The sequence below is a fragment of the Sciurus carolinensis genome, chromosome 6 (assembly GCF_902686445.1).
Source record: "Sciurus carolinensis chromosome 6, mSciCar1.2, whole genome shotgun sequence".
Lineage (NCBI taxonomy): Eukaryota > Metazoa > Chordata > Mammalia > Rodentia > Sciuridae > Sciurus > Sciurus carolinensis.
This window is the reverse complement of record NC_062218.1, coordinates 61,937,663-61,961,385: the sequence shown is the minus strand read 5'-3', so window position 1 is coordinate 61,961,385 and position 23,723 is coordinate 61,937,663. Positions and strand designations below refer to the sequence as shown.

The 23,723-nt window shown below is 38.1% G+C and overlaps 1 protein-coding gene across 3 annotated transcripts in view; it reads right to left on the bottom strand.

Moving 5' to 3' along the window:
• The window catches only part of Mrps27 (mitochondrial ribosomal protein S27), an 89,205-nt gene that overhangs the window by 10,207 nt on the left and 55,275 nt on the right, over window positions 1-23,723 (bottom strand). For all 3 annotated transcript variants that reach the window (XM_047556929.1, XM_047556930.1, XM_047556931.1), the window contains 3 exons: window positions 8,231-8,345; window positions 5,137-5,215; window positions 2,922-3,037 (listed from right to left, as the gene is read on the bottom strand). In XM_047556929.1, coding sequence (XP_047412885.1) covers window positions 2,922-3,037; window positions 5,137-5,215; window positions 8,231-8,345 — 310 coding nt within the window. The remainder of the gene's footprint in view (window positions 1-2,921; window positions 3,038-5,136; window positions 5,216-8,230; window positions 8,346-23,723) is intronic.

Sequence of the window (23,723 nt, the reverse complement as noted above, 5' to 3'; positions counted from 1 at the left end):
ACTAATAAGAGCAGTGATGCGGGGGACTCTCTGGAAACACAGGGCCCAAGAGAACCTAGGCAGCTCCCAAGATCATGGGAGCTGTGACCTCAGTGCCACACGGCTAGAACTGCAGCCTTCGTTTGGCTTTGAAACACAGGGCACAAAGGTCCGGCTGCCCAAGTCAGGGAGGAAGCAAAGAATGATCAAGGCTCACAGGCTGCAACTGCCACCAGGTATGAATGAGGTGCCTCAGGTGTTCACAGGTGACCAAACCTCTGGACTGTGAACAGCCTTCATGTAAAACAAGTGCCAGTTCTTGAGGTGCCTAAACCTTTGAAAACAGCAGATACCTTGGGAGAAAAACAAAACTCCCCCAGGTTCTTTGATCCTTTTGCAACAGAGAAGTAAAAGAGCTGGTCATTAAGGATCAGGTCATTTCATTTCCCCAAAAAAACCATTCTAATTCAGAGAAGTATGATTATCCCCACATATATACATGGCTTGCTTGAACTACCCCCACCCCAGGGAAAAACACGAGCTGCAGTATCAGTACGCAATAGGGGCCGAAAGCCTAAGGAACACTGAGGCACAAGACAGCTATCCATGGTGTGCCAGGGATCAAGCAGGGTGGGGATGGTGATGCAGGTTGAGCATCCCTAATCTGAAAATCCAAAATGCTCCAAAATCCAAAACATGTTGAGTGTCAATATGACACCACAGGTGGAAAATGCACCGCCATGAAACTGTTTTATGTATAAAATTACTCAAAATTATAGCCTGTACCTTCAGGCTATAAGCATGTACCTTCAGGCTATAAGCAAAGGTACATGAAATACCCATCCCCAAGATATCTCATTATATATGTTCAAATATTCTAAAATGTAAAAAAAATGTGAAACATTTCTAGGCTCAAATATTGTGAATAAGGGATATTCAGTTCATATGATGAATTAATTCAGGTGCTATTTTACTACTGGCCTCAAGGTTTTCCCATTTTATGCTGCTGCCTCTCCCATTAATACCAAGCAAATTTTCAACTGCCCTCCCCCTCACCCCTTTACAGCTAGACGTCTTGGAACAGTTGCCTATACTCTTGTCTCTGTTCTGCACCTTTAAATCACTCTCAGTCCATTCCAATTTGGGTTCTTGCTCCAAAACTTTATGAAAACAAAGGTAATAATTTAGTGTCTCCATGTCACTAAATTCAATAAATTGTTTTTTTTTTGCAGCAGGGATTGAACTCAGGGTCTTCCTACTACTAGGCTACATCCCCAGTCCTTTTTATTTTATTTCAAGATGGGGTCTTGCTAAATTTTCCAGCTAGCCTTGACCTGGGATTCTCCTGTCTCAACCTCCTAAGTCTATGAGATTATAGGTGTGCACTTTTCAATGGCTCCTCACTATTTTTAGGATAAAGACAAAGTGGCCTACCATGGCCTATGTTCTCCAACCTTATCTCACTGTGTCCTCCCTCCACTCCTTCATCCTCCTTCAGTCCCTTTCTTCTCACCATGGTCTTTCTGCCACAGGGTGTTGGCACATGTTATTTCTTCTTTTTGGACTGTTTTTTTCCCTCTTCAGCATTAATTACCACATATCCTTCACATGTTATCTCAAGAAATTCTCCTTAAGAAAACCCTTCCTAACCAATTTAAATTTAAAATATAAAGCAAACTCTCTACACGATAGACCTCTCATAGACTTCATTATGGTCATAATTTTATACTTTCATGTTTCTTTGTTTCATTTTATTTTAAAATACTAGATTGGAAACAGAAAATGTATGCTCACCTTTGTATCATTGGTACTTGGTAATGTATGGAGTGAAAAGGTGCTGGATAAATATTTAATAAATTAGTAACGAATGGGATATACTATGTCATAGGCTGTGACAATCATCTTTTTAAAAAAAATTTTATTTGTTCTAATTAGTTATACATGACAGTAGAATGCATTTATACATTCTGATGTATAATACATAAGGGGGGGTACAATTTCTCCTTTTCCTGATTGTACATGTTGTGTGACACTCATCTTAATAAGATATACCATCAATTCTTTAGAATAGGAGTTGGACTAGATCACTTTTTCCTTCCTACGCAAAACAGTGTTTTGATGTTAAGAGCAGACAGTAGAGCCAAAACTGCCTGGCTTCATACTAGGTGGCTACATCACCTACCAGCTGGTTGGTTATTCTGTAACATCTCTATGGCCCAGTCTTCTTATTTGCATAGAGTTATCATGAAGATTAGAGGCACTAATACATTTAAAACACCAAGCACATGGCTTGGTATAAAGTAAATGCTACTTAAATATCATTATTGTTGTTATTTCTGTTGTTTTATTTATTCTTAGGATAATAACAAACAACAACTAAATACCCTAACTTAAGAGCAAAGACCAAAGCTTGACATTCTGACTGTCTAGAATACAAATGGCCTAGGGCAACTTTAGGAAAATACTGACAGAAATCAAGTAATCAGCATTTAATACCCTAGGCTGTAGTCAAAGGTAGCTGCCCACCTGCTTCTTTGATAGTCCATGTCCAGCTCTCAATGATTATCAATGACCCATTTCTGAATGTCTGAAGTCATTCTACATAGGTCACGTTTCCTACTAATCACGAGGGGCTAGGGGGTGACAGATCACTTGCCTGACACAGAAGAGGCCCTGGGTTTTCCCCAGCACTGCAAAACAATACCCCCAAAAACTAAACAGAAAAGAATGTTCATAAGGACTTTCCTTTGAGATTCTTTCAAGTGGAGGAACATTCAGTTCCATTTTGTTACAAATCAATAACTAGAAGGTACAGAGATAAACATTCATTCCTGATTGCGCATGGCCACATTGGATACCTTTTCCCAGATTTCCTCTAGCTGAGCAACTGCCACTTACTCTTTCCTAAAGGTCTCAGTATCACGTTAGTGTAGATCACTTACACTGAAGTCTGTCTTCTTTTCCAGGCAGTGGTATAAAATATACAGGGAGAGAAGTTGGGTGGAAGGCGCTTCAAAGGCTTCTTGCATCATGATCTCAAAAACCACAGATAAAGCATCTGGCAAGAAGATAAAAGGGATAACAAGTTGTAGTAACCTCACCAAATCTCTCACTATAAATACTCTTTAAAAAGTGGATAAGAGTTGGCTGTGGTGCTGCATGCCTGTAATCCCAGCAACTGGGGAGGCTGAGGCAGGAAGGTTCCAAATTGAAGGTCAGCACTGGCAACTTAGTAAGAGGCTCAGCAAATTAGTTAGATCTTGTCTCAAAATTAAAAAAAAAAAAAAAATTAAAAAAATTAAAAGGACTGGGGATGTAGCACCATGACAAAGTGACCCTGGATAGAACTGCCAAAAAAAAAAAAAAAAAAAAGAAAAAGAAAAAGACAAAAAAAAAAGTAATGAAGTAAAAAATGTGGATTCAGATCCTAGTTCTTCCCTAAAATAGATCTTTCTCAAGCCTTTAGCTTCTATTGTACATACTATACAATACTAAAGCAGGTGCTACTGTACCAACATACTCCAGGACATTCAATAAAACACTTCATTTCTCTTGGCTCCCAGTATCATCTTTGTAAAGATAAAAATGCTATTTGCCGGGCTGGGGAGATAGCTCAGCTGGTAGAATGCTTGCCTCGCAAGTGCAAGGCCCTGAGTTCGATCCCCAGTACTGAAAAAAAAAAAAAAAAAAAAAAAAAAAAAAAAAAAAAAAAGCTATTTGCCCTAAGTGTTTCAAGAGCATTTTATCTTGGTGGATAATACAATACCAAGATAATACAATATGAAAATGCTTTGAAAATTGTGAAGCAAATGAAGTTCACAGAAAGGGGGTGCATCTATTTTCAAGGTCATCCTTGATGAGTAGGAAAGAGAGGCTGGGCTGTTAGCACCATTCTCTGCACTAGTACCTTCTCAGTGAAGCAAAAGACAAATGCCAGAGGAATTTCCAAATCCCAGGTGTTATTTAAAAGAAAACAGAAAACTGATCAGTATAAAAGGTGACAGTACGATCCAGTTTGAAAAGACTTGAAAGAAGGGAAAGGAAAGTGCTCATTCATAAATTATAAGCCCCTGAGTTTGGAACACACAACAGATTTGTTTTCACGTGCATGCTGGTCACAGGAGAGCAGGCCTTCGGCAATTCTTATTTTCCCTTGGTAGATAGAAGCTAAGAAAACCAAGTTTCAAATAACTTCCTTCCCTCAGTTATTTGTTGTTAAAAGTACAGAATGTTAATACTGGTTTAAAATATAATGTCTGCACACATCACAAGTACAATAACTGTTTTCAACTGACTGAGTTATTCTATTGATTTTGCTTATACTGATAAAAGAGCATGATTTGCATCTGCTCCTGGCTGACTGCACAGTCATGTTCTAAAGGAGGACACAAGAATGAATTTGTTTTTTTTTTTTTTGTAAATGGGGAAACTGAGTTAGGTAGACAGACAAGGAAGTTAGCTAGTGAGTCTAGCAAAATATCTAGCAAAATAAGGACTTGGAAGAGACTTTCTTTTAAATAAACAAACTAATAATATTTTAGAACACAAGGCCAAAAATCTGTTTAAAAAAAAATCTTAAGTTCTGCCAACTGTTCATTACAGAATTCAAAGTTACACATGAATATTAAGTCAAATTTACTTTACCCTGTATTTAAATTCTGCATTTCAAACAGCTTGGGTAGTAGAATTAGGTTAACCTGTATAATTAACATTTCCTCTATAGTCAATTATATATTTTTAAATTTCCTGTCCTAGCTGGGTGAGGCAGTAATCCCAGCTACTTGGAAAGCTGAGGCAGGAGAATTGCAAGTTCAAGGCTAGCCTGGGCAATTTAATGAGACCCTGTCACGAAAATAATATTAAAAAAAAAAAAAAAAAAAGAAGAAGGCTTGGAAATGTGGTTTGGAGGTAGGATGCTCCTGGGTTCGATCCCCAGTACTTACAAAAGATATTTCCCACTCTACCAACCATTAAAAAAAGGGACAACACTAAAATTTTTTGCATAAATGATAATAATCTTCATGAAACTTTTCTGACTAAAGGAGTGAAGACATGTCATTAAGAGATTACAAAGTGGAAAGTGCCTGCATTTATACACCTCCCTTTGGGAGCTGAAAGCCCTATAATAAATAACTGAATCTGGGTTTGGTTTCCTACCTTTGTAATTTTCTTTCTTTATGAAAGAATCCATCAGTAAATTGAATGTAAAGTTATCTGGAAAAATTCCGTATTGAACCTGTAATATAAATGGAAATACAGGGAAAAAAAGAAAAACATACCTATTTTAATGCAGTCTGTAATAAATGCCTATGTATTATTCAGGATAAAACGTGTCACCATTAGCTTTAAACTCCATGACGATCATTTTACAGCATCTGCTGACAGTGAAACTGAAGCTGTGACTCACGAGGTTTGGTAATTAAAACCGTTGGTCAGGGTGAGAAAGTTGTGAGTGGGTGTCTGATGTAAGACAATTGATATGTGAGAAAGCTCAATTCTAACACCCTGTTATAGCTAAAAACAACATAAAAAGAAAAAAATCAAATGTCCCCTCAACTGGTTCAGTGATTGTTTTATAAGTATGAATAACAATGCAAAAAGGGATTCTCAAGAGAAATATACATTATGCAGCACATTTTGGTCCCTGGCCTGGCTTTTAAAGACTCAAGAAAAATGTCAGCAAATATTTGCTTGTAACCAGATTCTTAGGATATTGTGCTTATAAGCAGCTAAGTATTTGAGAATTCAGATAGACACTTTAAGAACAAAATTCTATGAATAAATGTGGACCCTTCAGCATCTACCTCATAATTTTCTAGGAGTTCCTAAACCATACAGATTACTAGCCTCAAACCCACAGAATTTCTTGAACTGGACACAGAAACCTGGAGCTTTAGTGAGCGTCTTACGTGATGTTCATGCACACTCAAGTTTGACTGCTACTGATCCAGATTGTAGTAGCCTATTTGTTTCAATAAGTTGACTTCTTCCCTACCAGAAACACCTGGGAACGTTTTCCAACTACACCCACTCACTTGGGAGGTAATGACACAGGCTTTTAAATAAACCCTGTGATTCACCGAGGAACTAACTCGCTGTCACTGGCAAGCATGCACAGGGCGCCTCAGGTGTGCTAAAAGGAAAAATGTTCAAAAGCCACTGTTTTAAAGGGTGTAGCTCATAGGCAGGGTCTGTATTTCTCAAAACAATTATCCAAATCAGCACTAATCCCTAGGCACAGGAAAAACCAAACTATCTTAGGATGATAAATCATTAAAGCTGGAAAGGACCTTATAAATCAATTGGTCTGTAATTCTCAACCCTCATTATAACTTAAAATCAACTGGAAACTTAAAAATATTTATGAGGGATGAAGAGGCAGAGCACAGTAAATTTTTTGGGGCAAATTATACAGTACAATGCTATAATGGTGGATACGATATCATTAAACATTTTGTCTACACCCATAAAATGTATACTATCAAGAATGAACCCTAATGTAAGCTATGGACTTTGTGTGATAATGATGTGTTTGTGAATGTAAGTTTACCAATTCTAATAGATGTACGGCTCTGGGGCAGAATGTTAATTATGTGGGAGGCTATGTATGCATGGGGACAGGAGACATAAGGAAAATTTCTGTACTTTCCACTTAGTTTGCTGTGAATCTAAAACTGATCTAAAAAATTTATTAAAAAAAAAAACAACAGAAACCATTTAAAAAAAAACCACATCAATACGTAGGCCCCATTAAGATCCATTAAATTAGACTCCTCGAGGCAGAGATAAGCACCTATACTTTTTAAAGATTCTTTGATGACACTAACTGGAAGGTAGAATAGGAAATCACTGATTTAGTACAACTCACTCAAATTGAGTTGAAAAAACTAAGACTTAGAAGGAGAAAATTTTTGCTTGAAGTTCTGGGCAACTGATAGAACCTGGGGGGGTTAGAGGCTGGGTTGTCTCATTCTTAGCCTGGGGGAATCTATCATTCAAGGAGCAGAAGTGAGACAGACTTGTTCTGCTTTTCTAGTTTTCTAGACCCTTTGTTAATTTTGTTGAAATCTTTTTTTTTTTTTAAACTGTAATTAGTGTTATACTCTAAACGGAAAAGATTTAATCCATTCCTTTCCCTAGGGACTTCCCTTTCCTCCACTTGAGCTTCAAGGTCAGCACCTTGATCACCCTTATTGAGGGACCTAGCTTAGTTTCTCATCCCCTCCTTTACTCAGTGCCCCCCGTATATCATTTATAACCTCATATTCCAGGTACTTCACATACCTTCTAATTCTTTTCTTCCAGCCAGTTTCTCTCATCTTAATTCCCTTTTCACTGTTTTCCTGGTAGCACTAACATTTGCCTGACATTAGGCTTCTCAGTGCAGTTACTTATCTGCCTTACTAAATTGTTAGCTTCCTGAGGGCAAGGATAGGATATTGCTCATTTTTGTATCCACTACCATATCAATCCAATGTCTCTCACACAAATTGTGTACCATGTATAATGTATGTTACAATGACTTGGGCCCAATTCATGGGGATGAAAACTCTTCTGCACAGAGGGGACCCCAAACCAAAATCAGTATTCTGTTTGAGTTGTAACTTTTAAGGTCCAGTTGACACTACAGCAATAATACATTTTCATAAAAATATTCTTAAAAGTATTTTTATGACAAAATGGTGTTTAGCTTGAGACCCACAACAATAACACTCTCAACTCCTGCTTGCTTTATGCTTTCTTTCATACCATGAAGGTAATGAAGATTCAGCTCTCAGTTGGAATGAAACATTGAGAAAGATCCTCATCGTAGGGGGCTCTCAGGCTTGAGGGGAGTAGTCAAAGAATCGCAAAGACATAGGATGAAATATCTAGGAATAGAGTCTTTAAAAATTATATAAGATAGTTTGAATACCCTCGAGGTCACACTCCAGCAAAACTGGTCGTTTTTATCAGGCAAGCAATTCCAGGCTTAGGGGTCAAGAATTAAATGACCACCAGTGTAGAGTTCTTCTGACTGGACTACCTTTCACCTTTACCTGTCCTTTCTTGAGTCACATGCTTGAAAAAGTAGCAGTTGTAAAAATTTTATTTGTAATTTGTTGATTAGTTTATGCCCAGCCCCATTTTGAAAAGGTATCTGAGGTAAGATAATTTATAAAAGTTATTTTTGGTACTATCCCTTGCCAATACTGTAATGCGTACAAATACCACATCCTCTAAACTCAGGACATGCCAGGAAACTGCTCACCTTATTTAAGAGGGTATACAAGGCTTTGTCTTCTGCACCATATTTTAGACACTGTCTAATCCATGTGTGGATAGTCCAGTCTCTTAGGTACCAGCAGTTGGGACTATGTCGAAATCTAAATAAAGTCCAAGAAGAGAGAAAACTGGTGTCATTTCTTAAATGTCAATATCAAAACACATCTTTCATTAACAGGTCTTCTCTTAGATATTTACTCAGTGTACTCAATGTGACCATAAGTTATAAAAGTCAACAGATGATAAAAACTTGAGGTTAAACCTCATTAATTATAAGTCTGAAGCAGGAAAAAGAAGGCAACATAATAAATAAGAATTTACCAAAAAAAGTTCATTCCTTATTTAGCAACCCCTTGCTTCAACATTTTAATATAATATTTTTAAGAAATTATTTGGAGGACATACTCTTAACCATGGCAGTATGTAAATACAAGGGAGCTGTAAAACTGAAGTTGATACTTTAGAAGTTTTAAAGCAGATGAGCACAATAAAAGAAAAATAGAACTTTAGAGAAGAGGAAGAGGAAGGAGGAGGAGGAAGAGGAGAAGCTGGAGGAGAAAGAGGAGAAGAAGGATGAGCAAATTTGCACATTCATGTCCTCCATGATCCACAACCCATCTTCTTCACATCCATTCCAGAACTTTGGTTCATTTCTTCTTGTTTCCCCCAGCTCCCTACTGGTTCTACAAGTTCTAAACAGCTCAAGATGAGGTGTGCACAGTCCTAAACAGTAAGATGAGGTATATACAGAAAGAGCAAGTACACAAAGGAACTGTGAATGCAGCTCTTGCCTCAGTCCACACACATTGCTAACACCTGGGTGGAAGCTGCTTCTTGTTCCTCAGGGTCTATGACAAAACATCAAGCTGGAGCAGAGCCAGGAATGTGAGGGCTTTGTACTCACTCTTTTTGTTAATCTGTTTTGATTAGGATGATCTTCCTACCTCATATCATGCCAGCTGAAGTTCCCACACGTGCTTTTAACCACTCAGGAAGCAGACCAATCTCTGGGCACAAAAATTAAAACTCTTTTCTGGTATTTGGACTGAACCTAGGGGCACTCTACCACTGAACTTTATCCTCAGCCTTTTTAAAATTTTATTGTATTGAAACAGGGTCTTACTAACTTGCCCAGTTTGCCCTTGAACTTGTGATCCTTTTGCCTCAGACTCTCAAGTAGCTAGAATTATGGTGTCAGTCATCATGACTGGCTCAAAATCTTTTTTAAAAAGAAGAAAAAGAGAAAAAGACCTAGCATGTGAGAGGCCCTAGGTTCAATTCCCAGTACTGACCGAAAAAAGAAAGAAAAAAAACCACACACACAAAAAAAGAACCCTTGGAGCTAAAGTACTTTGTGGTATATTCAAGAGCTGAGCACACAGGCTAATACTAGCATTTTTAGGAGGCTGATTATTCAATCTGCCACACGCTCTTTCCTGCCATCTGCCACTGGGATAGTTTTCTTCTGAATAAGTGCCAAAGTAAAAGCTGAGAAAAGGAGAGAAAGTGAGAAATAGTATTTAATTTAGTCTATTTATTAGCTCTCTGGTGAGAGGTTTGGCAAAAAATAAGATCTTAAGATATGTTATAGAATTATGATCATCTAGTCTTCCCTAGTTTTCCTATTTGTTTTTTAATATCTGAGATTTGGCTGAAAAATGTCTCTTTCATTCTAATATTTCTTTTTATAATTAGCTCTCTTAAAATCAGAAAGATAAAAATATGTCAAATTAAGTTCATGATTAAGAGTTCCCAGGCCAGAAAAAAGCATTGTATAGGTGCCCTAGATATAAGATCTAATGAGATCTTCTGCATAGAACCACAAAATACATCTTTCAGTATTTCATGTTTTCTCTTACATTTTCAAATCAATAGCTGAGCTGCTTGATTTCCTCTCCTTGTTACTCTTAAAATTTGAGAGTGGGGTTGGGGGTTAAGCGCTTGCCTAATACATGTGAGGCACTGGGTTCAATCCTTAGCACTACATAAAAATAAACAACTAAAATAAAGGCATCTGTCCATCTACAACTACAAAAAAATTTTTTTAAAAGTTTGAGAGTGTAAAGTATACTGGCTAGTTGGGCATGATGGCACATGCTTTTAATTCTAGCAACTCAAGAGGCTGAGGCTGAGGCCAAGGATTGAAAGTTTGAGGATCCCTGGGCAACTTAGTGAGACCCTGTCTCAGAATAAAAAAATAAAAGAACTGGGTGTAGCTAAGTGGTAGAGCACCCCCGGGTTCAATCCCTAGCACCACAAAAACAAACAAGTGTATTGGTCAATGTAGTTACTTTTACTTATTTTCTTTTACATTTTTGTGGTTCTAGGGATTAAACCCTAGGCCTTGTGCATGCTAGGCAAAGGTTCTACCACAGCCAACTTTTATTTTTACAAAAAGTGTCAAGTGAAGTATCAGGTGGATGGCCCCAATGATACTGATACTTCCTCACTAGCTGTAAACTCCCTTGGTAATTCAGGCAGTGACTGACTTGCTCCATGTGATTCCTTAGTGCCTGACAAGTCTTGGTCCATAGATTGTCAGCAAATAAAAAAGGAGTTTCAAACAACATTGGTATTAAATGCTATTTGTACTGATCATTTTGTAACATCTATGGTACATATAAAGAATAGCCTAATTACAAAAAGAATATACACATGCCAGGTATCCTAACAACAAAGGAGGCCAAGGCAGGAAGATCACAAGTTCAAGGCTACCCTCAGAAATTTTGTGAGAACTTCAGCAACTTAGCAAGACCCTGTCTCTCAATAAATAAATAAATAAATAAATAAATAAACAAACAAACAAATAAATAAATAAATAAATAAGGCTGGTGGCATAGTTCAGTGGTAGAGTGCCCCAAGGCTCAATCCCCAATACCAAAACAAAACAAAACCAAAAAACCATATACACATATTTAACAATAATACAAAGTGTGAGTAAAGTACTAAAGACCAAGGAGACAGCTAGATGCTAAAGGATTTTTATTATAGTGGTTATTAGATTTAGTCCATTTTTCATTTTAAAACAGAACAAAATAAAAAATGTCAATTACCTCCTGTGATTACCCACAGTTATTTTAGACCTAATCCTCATTTTCAACTTAACTTCCTGATTTAGGACATCTCAGTGACAAAAATTTTTTGTTCCTGAACTTTAATCCATTTCCATGACTATATCCAACCAAACACCTCTTATTCATGATCAGCAGATCATTTTTAGACTTATAACGAAGACTGACAGTGTGAATCTCTAGCTTCAGTCCTTTAAAGCTCAAATTAAAATTTATTTAAAGCCATTTGCTAATTTTCTAAGGCAAACTTCAACACATGGAAGAACAGAAAATAATTTTCTTCTCAAAAGTCTTTCCTTCTCACACATTATTCTTAGAAGTCTAAAAGAAAAGTTACTCAAGGCCTCACACATCTCACATAATCATCTGTGTACAGCAGCCCTTGGAGAGGCTTGTCAGGACAGTTCAGGCATGGCTACCTATATGACCTCTGCTTTCTAAGACTTAACAATCCATATGACAGCAAATGTCTAGACATTTTTAAACAACTGCATACAGTACATCAAATCAGGAATGAGGGGCTAGGGATATAGCTCAATTGGTAGAGTGCTTGCCTTGCATGCACAAGGCCCTGGGTTCAATCCCCAGCACCACAAAAAAAAAAAAAAAAAAAAAAAAAAAATTAGGAATGAGTGTGGCTGGGGATGCAGCTCAGTGGTCTAGCATTTGCCTAGCATGTGCCAGGTGGTGGGTTTCATCCCCACTACCACAAAAACAAATCCACTTCAAATTAGGAATAAGAGTGAACAAACATAGATTATGAAACATGCTACCCAAACTGAAATTTGTGCATTTCCCAGTCAGGCAGCAAGTGAACTCTTTTCTAACTCCCCAGCAGTGTTAAAAAGAGAAATCAGTGGGCAATTTATGTGAGTAGCTTTGTGGAACATAAACTAGTAAAAACACTGGGTCAAGTAAGGGTTGAATTTTGGATGCTGAGTATGAGAAAAATTGTTTGGCCAATAACTTCATAAGCAGTTCACATAGATAAATGGGGGCCCTTTTCTAACTCTCAGTTCTGCAAGAAGCAGGTAAAACTGGATGGGGACTTGGGCTGGGTGAATCTCTGGACTGCTGGCTGAGCACTCTTCCTTTCAGCCAGGAGAAAGGCAAAGAGAGAAGAACACAACACATTGAGTTTCCAATTTGCCTACAAACAGACTGGCTTTTGTTCTCGCCTGCTCCGACCACCAGCCTAGCAGATTACAGACGGCCACTGTAGGAGTCCCCTCTGTGCCCCATTCCATCAGCTGTTTGCTCACCTCGACAGAAGCTTTATTATTGCCTAGGACAGCAGGCTGCCAAGACAGGCAAATTGTGAGTGTGGAAAAGATAAACAAACGCAATCCAAATAACCCCAATGATGGGTGTTCATGAAGGGAAGAGCCACTCTGAGTTTCCAGCTTATAAAATGTGAGTAAACTTACAACAACTTTAAGGACCTGTGTATTTCTTGGAGGAAGGTAGGGCACAAGGAAGATAGATGAAGAAGTGCACTGCCCAGCTCTAGCTCTGCTTCTAAAAACTGGTATCTATAAAAGAAGAGATTTCTCCCCAGAGTGAAGTGGGGTTTCCAGGTGAAGCCACGGCTTGCCTAGGAGGCCAAATCATGGCCAACCCAATGACAGGAACTGAGAAGCTTCATCTCTTTCCAAATCAGGCCACACACAGAGCTGTTCAGGGCACTGGCCTGCATTCTGCTTATTTAAGTTTAATGCCACCAGGAAGGCAGGAGTGCAGAATCATTGGCTGCAAAATGGCCACGGGAGTGGAAGTCTTGGATACCTTAGAGGTTTCTTAGAAGGGAAGAGAGGTCATATAAGAGATCCAGAATGAAAAGAGGGGTTGTAGCTCAGTGGTAGAGCACTTGCCTAGCATGTGTGAGGCCCTGGGTTTGATCCCCACCAACTGCCCCCCTAGATGATCTAAAGAGTGAAAAGAAAAAATACTAGAAACTTGCTGTAATATTATAAAAAGGACCTTACAGGGTGTGAATGTCACATGGGATTTCCTATTTGGAATTAAATTCACCATTTACAGTTTTTAAAAAAGTAAGATATACCTGTTTTTCCATGGGATTCAAACGAAGATTTTATTACAGTTGAATGCAAAAGTGGCAATGCTCATTTAGGATCACAAATAAAAATGCTCCAGGCTGAGCAGGCCTCATGTACAAATGCCAGACAGAGCCTAGAGCCCAGCAGCTTTACCACTTAGCTGCAAAACATCGCCTCTTCCACATGAGTGAGCAAGCTTTCCACACTGTTTATCTGATTATGAGAGCCACCAAGCTTAGCCACACACATGCGGCTTTCCTTCTTCCCTAGTGAATTCTGTATCCTGTGGCAACAGGCTTTCCAGATGGGAACCTCAGCCACTGAGCTGGGTGAACATGGAGAAAGGAGAGGCGGTCAGGGTAGGAGAAAAGCAAGATTGCCAAGAAGAGAAGCAGCTGGCTCTAAAGCCTGTAGTGAGGACTGGGAATCATATCAATGAAGCAAGTTTACAACTGTCAAAAGGGTTGAGTGCTTCCTTGAACCAAACAGCAAGACTAAACCAGAATCTAATTCAAGTGCTACACACTTTCTCCTTCTAAAAAGATAATTAAAAAGATAATGACTTACTTTTTTTTTTTTCATTCTGTTGGAAATTCTGGTTTCAGAATTGTTAGTTTCAGAAGTTAACAATTATTAGTAGGCTCCAACTACCAATCAGCATTATAGATGAAAATCTTTTTGCTGCTTTAAATTCCTGATTCTCTCTCTCTTTTTCCTCAGTACTGGTTATTGAACCCAGAAGTGCTTTACCATTGAGTTACATCCCCAGTCCTTTTTATTTTTTATTTTGAGACAGGGTCTCACTAAGCTGCTGAGGCTGGTCTTGAACTTGTGATCCTAGTGCCTCAGCTTCCCGAGTTGTTGGGATTATAGGCATATACCACCACACTTGGCTCCAGATTCCTAAAGAGGAATTTCAGTTAACTGAAATTTGATTTTCAACATTTATTGAATCTATACTAAATAAATGTACCAAATGCCAGGACTATTTCCCACCCCCATCCACCAAAGGTCAGTCTGGCCTTGAATGTTTTCAATGAATTTACTATCTACCTCACAATGTAAATACAACTGTTTTTGAAATTTCTAATATTTTTCATTTTTAAAGTCAGATTTACAGAGATACAATGTACACACAATATTCATACTTTTCAGTCTATAGATCTATATGTTTTAGCAAATACATGTATGGCCACCATTACAATCAAGACATGAGAATAATTCCAGCATCCTAAAAATTCTGTTGGTAGATTTATAATATATATTCTGCCAATTTCCAAAAAAGAATCTGAAAAAAATTAAAACCTGGTTTTCAAGTAGTTTTGAGTTCTATATACAGTCCTTAGACCTTCTGGTATCCCTGCCTGCCATTCTAAAAAGGGTGATAAGTAAGTGGATTTTAAGTAGAGAATAACACAGGCATAACATTCTGCAAATGTGAAGTGCTAAATGAATGCAGCATAATAACACATTTTTTCAAATGAAGATAATAACAGAGGGACTTGTTAGAGTCTGAATTTGCCAGGCCCGGGACTTAAAAATGAGGCCATTGGCATCTCACCTGGAAACATATTAGTGTACTATGCCACAGTAGAAACTACTCCAGGAGAAATACTCCTAGTTCCCATGTCCTCTCATGGAAGAGAACTCAACACAAATGGGACATACATGGTCAAATCATTCTCTCTGATATGCCTGCTGTTTTGTCAGATCTATCTTTCTTAATCCAGGAGATATATACCTTATTCATAAATTGTGCATTTACCAAGTAGCCACCCTGTGCTAAGCACAGTGTTTCATATTCTATCCCTGTTGGTCTAACTCCAATCTAAAAAGATATCTCCTTTTCTGATGCAGAAAACATTATAGATGGACCCTCAGTCTGTCTCAGTTGCTCTTTCTCACTTCCATGGTTTATGAAGGAATCAGTCAGAATGAAGTTGGTTGTTCTTTGCCTGAGACCTGGAACATTACTTTATCAGTCTCCAAAAGCCAATTTATGTGGACAAACTGGGACGAGTACATGTGGGGAGAATGGGAGAAGAAAGAAGTATTTACAGATTACATAAGTGCCTTCCTTGTGATGGTCCTAAAAGCAGAAATGGCTGTCTTTGTAGCCACCAACTGACAGTTAGTGAAACTGCACCCGGAAGCCACTGGTGGGACTTCTCTGGTCACTCTAAAGCTGCAGACACACTGGCTCACATTTAGCTTCCTTGCTAGGAAGCAGTCCCACAAGGAAAGGCTAGGCTAACAGGAAAGGGCCTTTGGCTAGGAACATCAGGAAGTTGAGAAAAACTGGATCTTGGAACAAATCCTGTTTACAAAAGTATATAAAGTTGTGGGAACTAGCTTGGTTTAGGCAGAGATAAGGAAAATATTTTTGGTTTTGAGTAGGAAACCTATGAGCCATGAATAAACTAGTTTCAAAAAGATATAGACAATTCCTGATGTCTTCTCTTAGATGCTCCAGAAGACCATCTGCAAAATCATGAATAATATCATGACTAAGACAGGAAGATAACATATTCATTAATCACTAGTACATCTGAGTAATTCTGAGGAAGGGGAAGTGAGAAAGGAAAAAGAAGGAAAACAAAGGAATAGAATAGAAATAAAATGCAGTATTTCTGGAGTATTCTAGGCCGAGTGAAGTTGTGAGGATTAGGTCTGCCACAAAAGAAATGAGTAGGAAAAGAGCCTGGCCCAGGAGATGAAGCACACCAGTATAAAAGGAGAGAAGCAAGCCACTTTCAGCAGATTTATGTGTGTTTGTGTGGAGATTATGGATTTCTTTAGAGGTGTTTCTGAGGGAAGAGAGGCTCAGCACTAATCTGGATTTCTTAAGAATCAGTTTTTTTTTTTTTTTAATAAAAAGCATCTCAATGTTCTAAACATTCTGATTTTCTAATACATGAAAAAGTCGAATCACTACAAATTGTTTATAGCAAAAGTAAGATTGGACATTGGACTTACTTCCAGTTATACAACCCACAAGTTCAGAGCTAGTTTCTATTTCTGTAATGCTACTGATTCCGTATTAAGCCTTTAAGCTCTTAAAAGGCAGGGGACATGTTTCCTATCATTTTGTGTCCTACATCTGTAAGTGCTTGATAATTTGGCAACACTAAGATTTATAAATGTCAATAATGTATGTTAAAATTCGTGAGTATTATTTATATTTGAAATGGTGATCCACTTCCAGTTTTGAAGTATTATCCTGACTATGGAGCTAAAACCAGGAGGAAATGCCTGTTCTGTACAATACAGGAGATCAAAGATGATGGCAGAGGAAGTGGACAAAGATGTGGTCATTGTGGAAAGCCACCTATTCCTTACTTCTTCCTTCTATTGTCTCTTTTCCATGATACAAAAAATAAACAAGAAACCCAAAAACAACAACAAAAAACACATGGACTCTGCTATGCCCTAAGTTCAGAGAACACACAAGCTGAGAGTAGAGTGGAACTAATTAGATGAGGACAGAGGCGGAGTACTTGGGATCAAAGCATTCCCCTAGCCAGGTCTCAAGCAGAACATCTTTAGATTCTTCAACAATGGAGGAGACCCTGAAGGTAAGTAATCGAGGCCAAATAAATTGGGAAAGGAAGAGAAAACTGTTTAAATAGAATTAGAGTCGCGACCTTAATGCTTGTAGGGACCTTCAGTAACCACTGTTCACTGAACTATATATTGGGAGCTTATATTTACCATGTCCTACACTAGGTCACATGAAATTGTTTAGCCTAATTCTTTCATTCATAGATGAATGAAGAGAGATGTCCAGAGAGATGAAGTAATTTACCCAAGACAAAAACAGTTAGCAAGAGGACCTATATGTTAGACTTTTTCCTCTTACTGTTTTACCATTATCTCTCAATTCTTCCATTTGTAGGATAGCTTTAAAAAGCACATCTGCAGTCTCATCATGAAAAGTAAGCAACATCTCTTCTAAATTTAGAAGCAGAAACCAGGGGAAAAATATTCAGGCCATGAAACAATTCTGGAATTGCCCTGAACTACTGTTTAACTTTGGAAAATCACTTGATCCTTTAGGATTTCAGTTCCTACAACTGTAAAATGAAGAGGTAGGATTATTTAGAACACAAACTCAAATGTCTACAGGGGCTGGCCAGTTAAAATAAATACATGGATCTATAAGGTTATAGGTACAAAGCTGCTTGTATTTCAATCACACAAAGTGGCCAAGTTATACTGTGTATGAAAACATACTATACAGGCCAAAAAAATGTACCTGAATACTAGACTACACCAGACCCCTGAATTTCCTTCTAGCACTTAAATTTAATGATTCTAAAGAATAATAACCTTATATTCACTCATTTAAATACCATCCATTAACAAGTTTCTATTAAACCAGCAAAATAGCAGCAATACAAATGAGTGAATAACAACCTGAAGACAAATAAGCTATCATTCATTGTGCATCTGATTCTACTCCATGCCAATAACTTCCACTCCCCTACCTTGTGAATATCATGCTACCTACTTTGGGAAGCCAACAGAGATTATTATGGGGATAGCAGAGCCTGCAAGCAGGCATCTAAAATTTCAAGATGCTATGATACAATCAAAAAAGTTAAACTCAAGGTCTCTCAAGTACATTTTTTTGTTTTTTTTTTGAGGTACTGGGGATTGAGCCCAGGAGTGCTCTGAGGTACACCCCAGTTCTTTTATTTTTTATTTTGAGACAGGGTCTCAAAAAGCAATGGCTCCACCTGATTAAGGACTGGAAGCTCTAAAAACAGTGAGCAAGAATAAATTTTTTTCTTAAGTGGATTACCTCAGGTATTTGTTATAGTAACTGAAAGTTGGCTAACACAGTGACCTATGCCCTCCCACACTCTCATTTTCTTTCTCGTGTTGCCCAATGCTAAAAAAAACCCAGGATGACTACTGCATTTATTGGACAACTCCTCTAACTAACCAAACCCAAACTATTATTTTAAAAAGAGACTGACCAAAAGTGAGCTTCATGTCATAGGAAGGTTAAGGGCTAGAGACAATTTCTTTTAGTACTTTAACAATCATAAGAAAGAATGGCTACAAATTGAATACAGCAAGCTATTTCTTTAGTAATAAGCCAAATACAAAAGGTCTGAGTTCATCTGTTCTGGCTGGCAAATTTTCCATAAAACACCATGCTTCAGCAAAACAAAAGCTCTTAGGTTGTCCCAGAAAAAGGGAATGAACAATTTGAAAAACAGCTTTTATTGCCTGAGAAGATTAAAACAATGTCTGTAAGTGCCAGGAGAGTTGCCTCAATGTGACTATAGGCAGCTTTCCAAAGTCCCTCTGCTTTTCTAAGTATGAGTCATAGGGAAAGAAGAGAGAGCTCCTTGGCAAAAATACAGTCTTTCCACCCTGGTTCCAATCCTCCACCCCTACCCCTTTTATATTATTAAGAAAAAAAAAAGAAGAAGTAGAAGAAGAAGAAGAAGAAAAGGCTTTGGTGGGTAATAGTTAAATAGATTCCAGACAGGTTTAACTGAAGAAATTCGAACACCAGGGAGGCAAAATATCATTGCAGAAGTGTCTATTGTTTGCCATTGTGAGGCACAGACACAGGGAGGCATCTTCTGCATCCTAAAAAGGGCAGGGCTCATTGATCATGTGTCAGACTGTGGCCATGCTCTGTGGGAGAGGAGGGAGAAATAAGCTATGAAAATACCTTTGCTTCTCTTGCTTCCTAAACATCATTAGTTCACATGGTGGACAATTACACTGAGCAGGAAGGGGTGGGGCTTGTCCTTTGCAAATGCATGTTAAGTGGAATTTCAAGCATGGCAGTATGAAGCTGTCCATGTTACAAGACTGCTACACTGAAAATAACTCAACAAACAGGTATAAATTTTCCCTCATTAATTTCAGACAAAAAAGTAGGAGAACTTTTTTATTATTTGTCTTTTTCTTTTTTGAAACATCAAATAACATCAAAGAAATGCTGAACATTAAACCAGAGAAAGAACAGTTCTACTTGTGTACCTACATGGAATTACTTCTTACAACCAAATGAAGCATTTGATGAGGGCAAACCTACTCTTCTACTTTCAATCATTTGTCAACCTACCGAATCAAGAGATCATTTATGCTGGGCACTAAATGAATAAATGAGCTCTTTGCTGGCTATGAAGCTGGATTTGCATTATTAATAAAACAAGTTTTTTTTTGAGTATCTACAAGCTTTAACAGGTTATTTTGCAAAAATCATAGGTAATTTTTAATTTATACAACTTTGATTGTCTCAAAACTCTGGTACAACATTTTTAAAAATCAGCTAAGTAGAAACATAAATCCAAAGTTTCTCTTACTTATTTACTTATTTGTGAAGGGGTGCTATATCTAAAATAAGGCAGGACTCTCTTCCTCTCACTTTCCAGAGGAGGAAAGTTGGTACCTGCCATTTTCATGCAAGTTTTTACCCTTGAGTACTTTAAGGTACATGTGCTTTTGCCTTTGCATTCAAGTGCCTGACTGAGAGAGAGCTGAGCCAAACCACAGTAATGTGTCTTCTCCAGGGGCACAAGGTCAGGGACAGAAGCAACGAAATGACTGCTGGCTCAGACACGAGGGAGGACTGACTCCACCTTTTCAGTGGAAAGCAACAAGCACTGCCACAAGGACATCCCTGATGCAGTGCTGCTGTTTAATCAGAACCTGGCCCTGACTCACCTATTGATTTGGCTAAGTCATTTATCCTGACAATCGGTTTTGTCATTCACAGTAACCCTTAATCACTGGGTTACTATGAAAATCAGGCAAACATTTTGACAGCTTTTGATCCTTTTTAGAACTAAGCAGGGTAGAAATATTCACACATATTATTAAAATAGTCTATTTGATTAAGTGCTCTGTGGCATTATGTCTGGATCTGTGCCCTTTCTAAGGTTAGGTGTATTAGCCAGCTTTCTCCTCACTGCAGTGAAATAGCTGACACAGGCTGCTTATGAAGTAAGGGAGGTGTATTTTGGTTACAGCTCTAGAGGTTCAAGTCCAAGATGGGGTGGCCTTATTGGTTTGGTGATGGCATCACATCATGGTGTGAACCTGTGGTGGAACAAACTGCTCACATATGGAACCAGGAAGCAGAGAGAGGCAGAGTTAAGCCTGGATCCCACGATCCCTCTACCCAACTTTTATTTTTTCCATTTCACTGTGCTGGTGGGGATTCGGCCCAGGGGTTTCCACATACTCCACATGCACACTACCATGGAGCTATGACACCACCAGTCCCCTAATCCCTTTTGAGGATGTTCCCCATGACCTAAGGACCTCCCACTATGCCCCTCTTAAAGGTGCCATGCTAGGGACCAACTGTTTTTGGTAACAGAATTAGTTAAGAAATAAAAGTTGACATTAATGGAACTTGTTCCTACATTATAACCTCAGGAAACTGACTCTGGATCCTATTCTATAAAATGAGAATAAAACTGTACCTGCTTTGTATGGTATAACTCTGGACTGATATGAAGACTAAGGAGATAGAGCATGTAGACTGCTAAGCACAACACCTGGCACGTGATGATTTCAGAAACACTGGACAAAGCAGTTGATGGCAGCCACATTCATAGGCCATGGAGTTAAATGTGAGTTCTCAGAACTATTTCCATCCATATGGTAGGTGAATTACTGAGTGCTAGGTACATATATATGGCAAATAACTGACTGCTAATAGATACAAAGCAAAGTAGGAAGAAAAGAGTCAATAAGAGGATGAAGAGTCCCTTGCTCCCTCATTCTTCTTGAGACTGCCTCAAATGAGGAGCTGGAAGGTAAAATTAAGGGGAGAACAGAGAGGCTTTTTACAATTATGAAGGCTCAAAGCCAACCAGAGTAGGGGTGTGTCAGTCAGGTTGATGACTGGTAGCAGGGTTTTCGATGTTCCTTATGGTACTGAAAGGTCCAGGAAAGAGAAGGGAGTGTGTGATCTAGTGAGAAATTAGTTGTTCTGCCCTTAGGCTAGCTTCCACAGCTTGGAAGGCAATTACAATACGACAGAGTTTATATCTGAAGGCATGCGGCAGCTCAGTGCCCACCAGCCTCTGTTTAGAGTAGACAACAAGGAATGTGAATGCCAACAGAAAATAAAATGAACCATTCAAAGGAGAAGCTGCCAAGCACTGCTCACGGTTCAGACCTGTGCTTCCGGAAGAGCTCAGGAGGAACTAAGTACTTGTGTAGAACATTCCCCCATCTAAAGCTGGGAAATAAACGAAATGAGCAACAAAAGCTGCTGCTTAAGCCATTGCCTCAGCCTGGTATCTATGGCTCCCCAACAGTGGCCAAGAACACTGTTTCCATCACTTAACTACCAGTGGCAACCTGAAAAGAGTTTAGGGCTGAAAGCTCCCATTTCTGCTCCCAACCTAAATGGAGCCATCAGTTCTTCCAGGCGATGAAGACAGAGCAGCTGTCTTTTTTTTGCAGCCACATGACAACAAAAGGCCACTAAGTTAATGGAATATCTATGAAAAACAAACACCCAACAGTTTTTCTCATGTTGAAAAAGATTATGGATACAAATAACCACTAATAACTGTGCTTTAGAATGCTGTGTTAAGAGGTTCAAAAAATGAAAGATCGGGTGGGCTGTTGCTATGGTGACCACAGAATCTGATTGTCTCAAGGGTTTTGTGCAATCCCATGCACCTAAAAGAAAGTCTAATTTATTAGCAATACCTGCACTCAGTTTATTTCTGGGAATGAATGAATGCTTATAAAATAAAAAATTATTGAAGGATGGTTTCTTTTGCCCTAATCAATTTGTCCAAAATATTAACTACAACTGAGAATGATGATGGAGATGATGATAAATAATAATAACTCCAATGTATTGGGCACTTACTGTACCAGACATTATCCTAAGGCATTATATACACATCTTCCCTTTTACAGAGTAGGAAACTGAAATTGAAAAGGATAAAAACGCAGCCTAAGAGTTCATAATGACTCCAACACAGATGGTTTTTCCTATAGATTTGAAATGGACTGCTGTTGAGCATCAGAAGTAGTGTGCTTGCATTTAGATAGCCTGCTTTATATATAAAAAAAAAAAGTGTCACTCTGAACACTAGAATTGCACTTGATGTGGCAGAATGTTCATATAGAGGAATGCAGAATAAGGACAAAATGTGTTGATCTTTTCACCTCATGACATTGCCAGGGTAGCCTGGCTGTGATATTTTGCTGGAGGATCACCCCCAAAACCCACTGGTCTTTTCTCTGGGCTGGTCACTTTCCCACAGAGGACTCCTCCAATTTTCTCACTGAGAGGCATAATAAAAGCCATATATCTCCAAGGCCAGAGTCCTTCTGGCTCAATCGCTACAGAAAGAAAACCACCAAACCCAGACCTAGCATTTGGGGACATTCACTAGCTCTTATAAGGATTTCCCATCAGTCTTCCTGCTCCAGTTCCACTGTTCTCTATGTAAGAATCCTGCTGTTTCTTATTTATGAACTTTTTGGGGTCCTCAGGTATGGACTACCTTGTTTTGGGGCTTCCTCTCTTCCCAGTTTACAATGCAACTTTCTTCTCCTGCTAAGTAAGTCCTTTACTTTTTGTTCACCTGTTTTCTAGCTTCCAATATTTTGCTACTCTCTCCTTTCTGTTCTCTTTATTTTTCAGATTTTTTTTCCTTTTCTATTCTTTATTGTCATATTTATATAGAGGTTTTGGTAGGGACTAGAGATAAGCACATTGCTTCAATCCATGTTTATTTAAGTACAAGACTTCTACAAGCTGTATGAACTGGTCACTGGATTGTATAATAATCTAAAAATACTAATGGCAAAGAATATAAAACATTCAAATGTATTTCAGCAATAATAACCCTTTGTTTAAAATGAAAGAAGAAAACATTTTAAGCAAGACATTTAACTCATCGGATTTCAATTTCAACAAATTACAAAACAAAATGCTAGATGAGATCTTTAACAATCCTTTTGTGAAACAGACATTATGACCTCATGTACATTTATGACTGCATGACCGATGTGATCTTACAATATGTACAATCATAAAAATGAGAAATTATACTCTGTGTATGATTTATCAAAATACATAAATGCATTCTGCTGTCCTGTATAACTAATTAGAACAAATTTACAAATTTTAAAAATTGAAATATAAGTTATGGTTTATAATCCTAAAAACAACAAACAAACAAAAAACAACCCTTTCAATTCTAACACTTTTCAATGAAGGCCAAAAATAAATGCCTACACTATGAATCCTTTGTTCAACCTAAAATACTTTATCAAAAACATTTATTTAGTGGCAAAAATAATGAAGGGCAAACTAAAGTTATTTTAAACCATAAAGTGCACA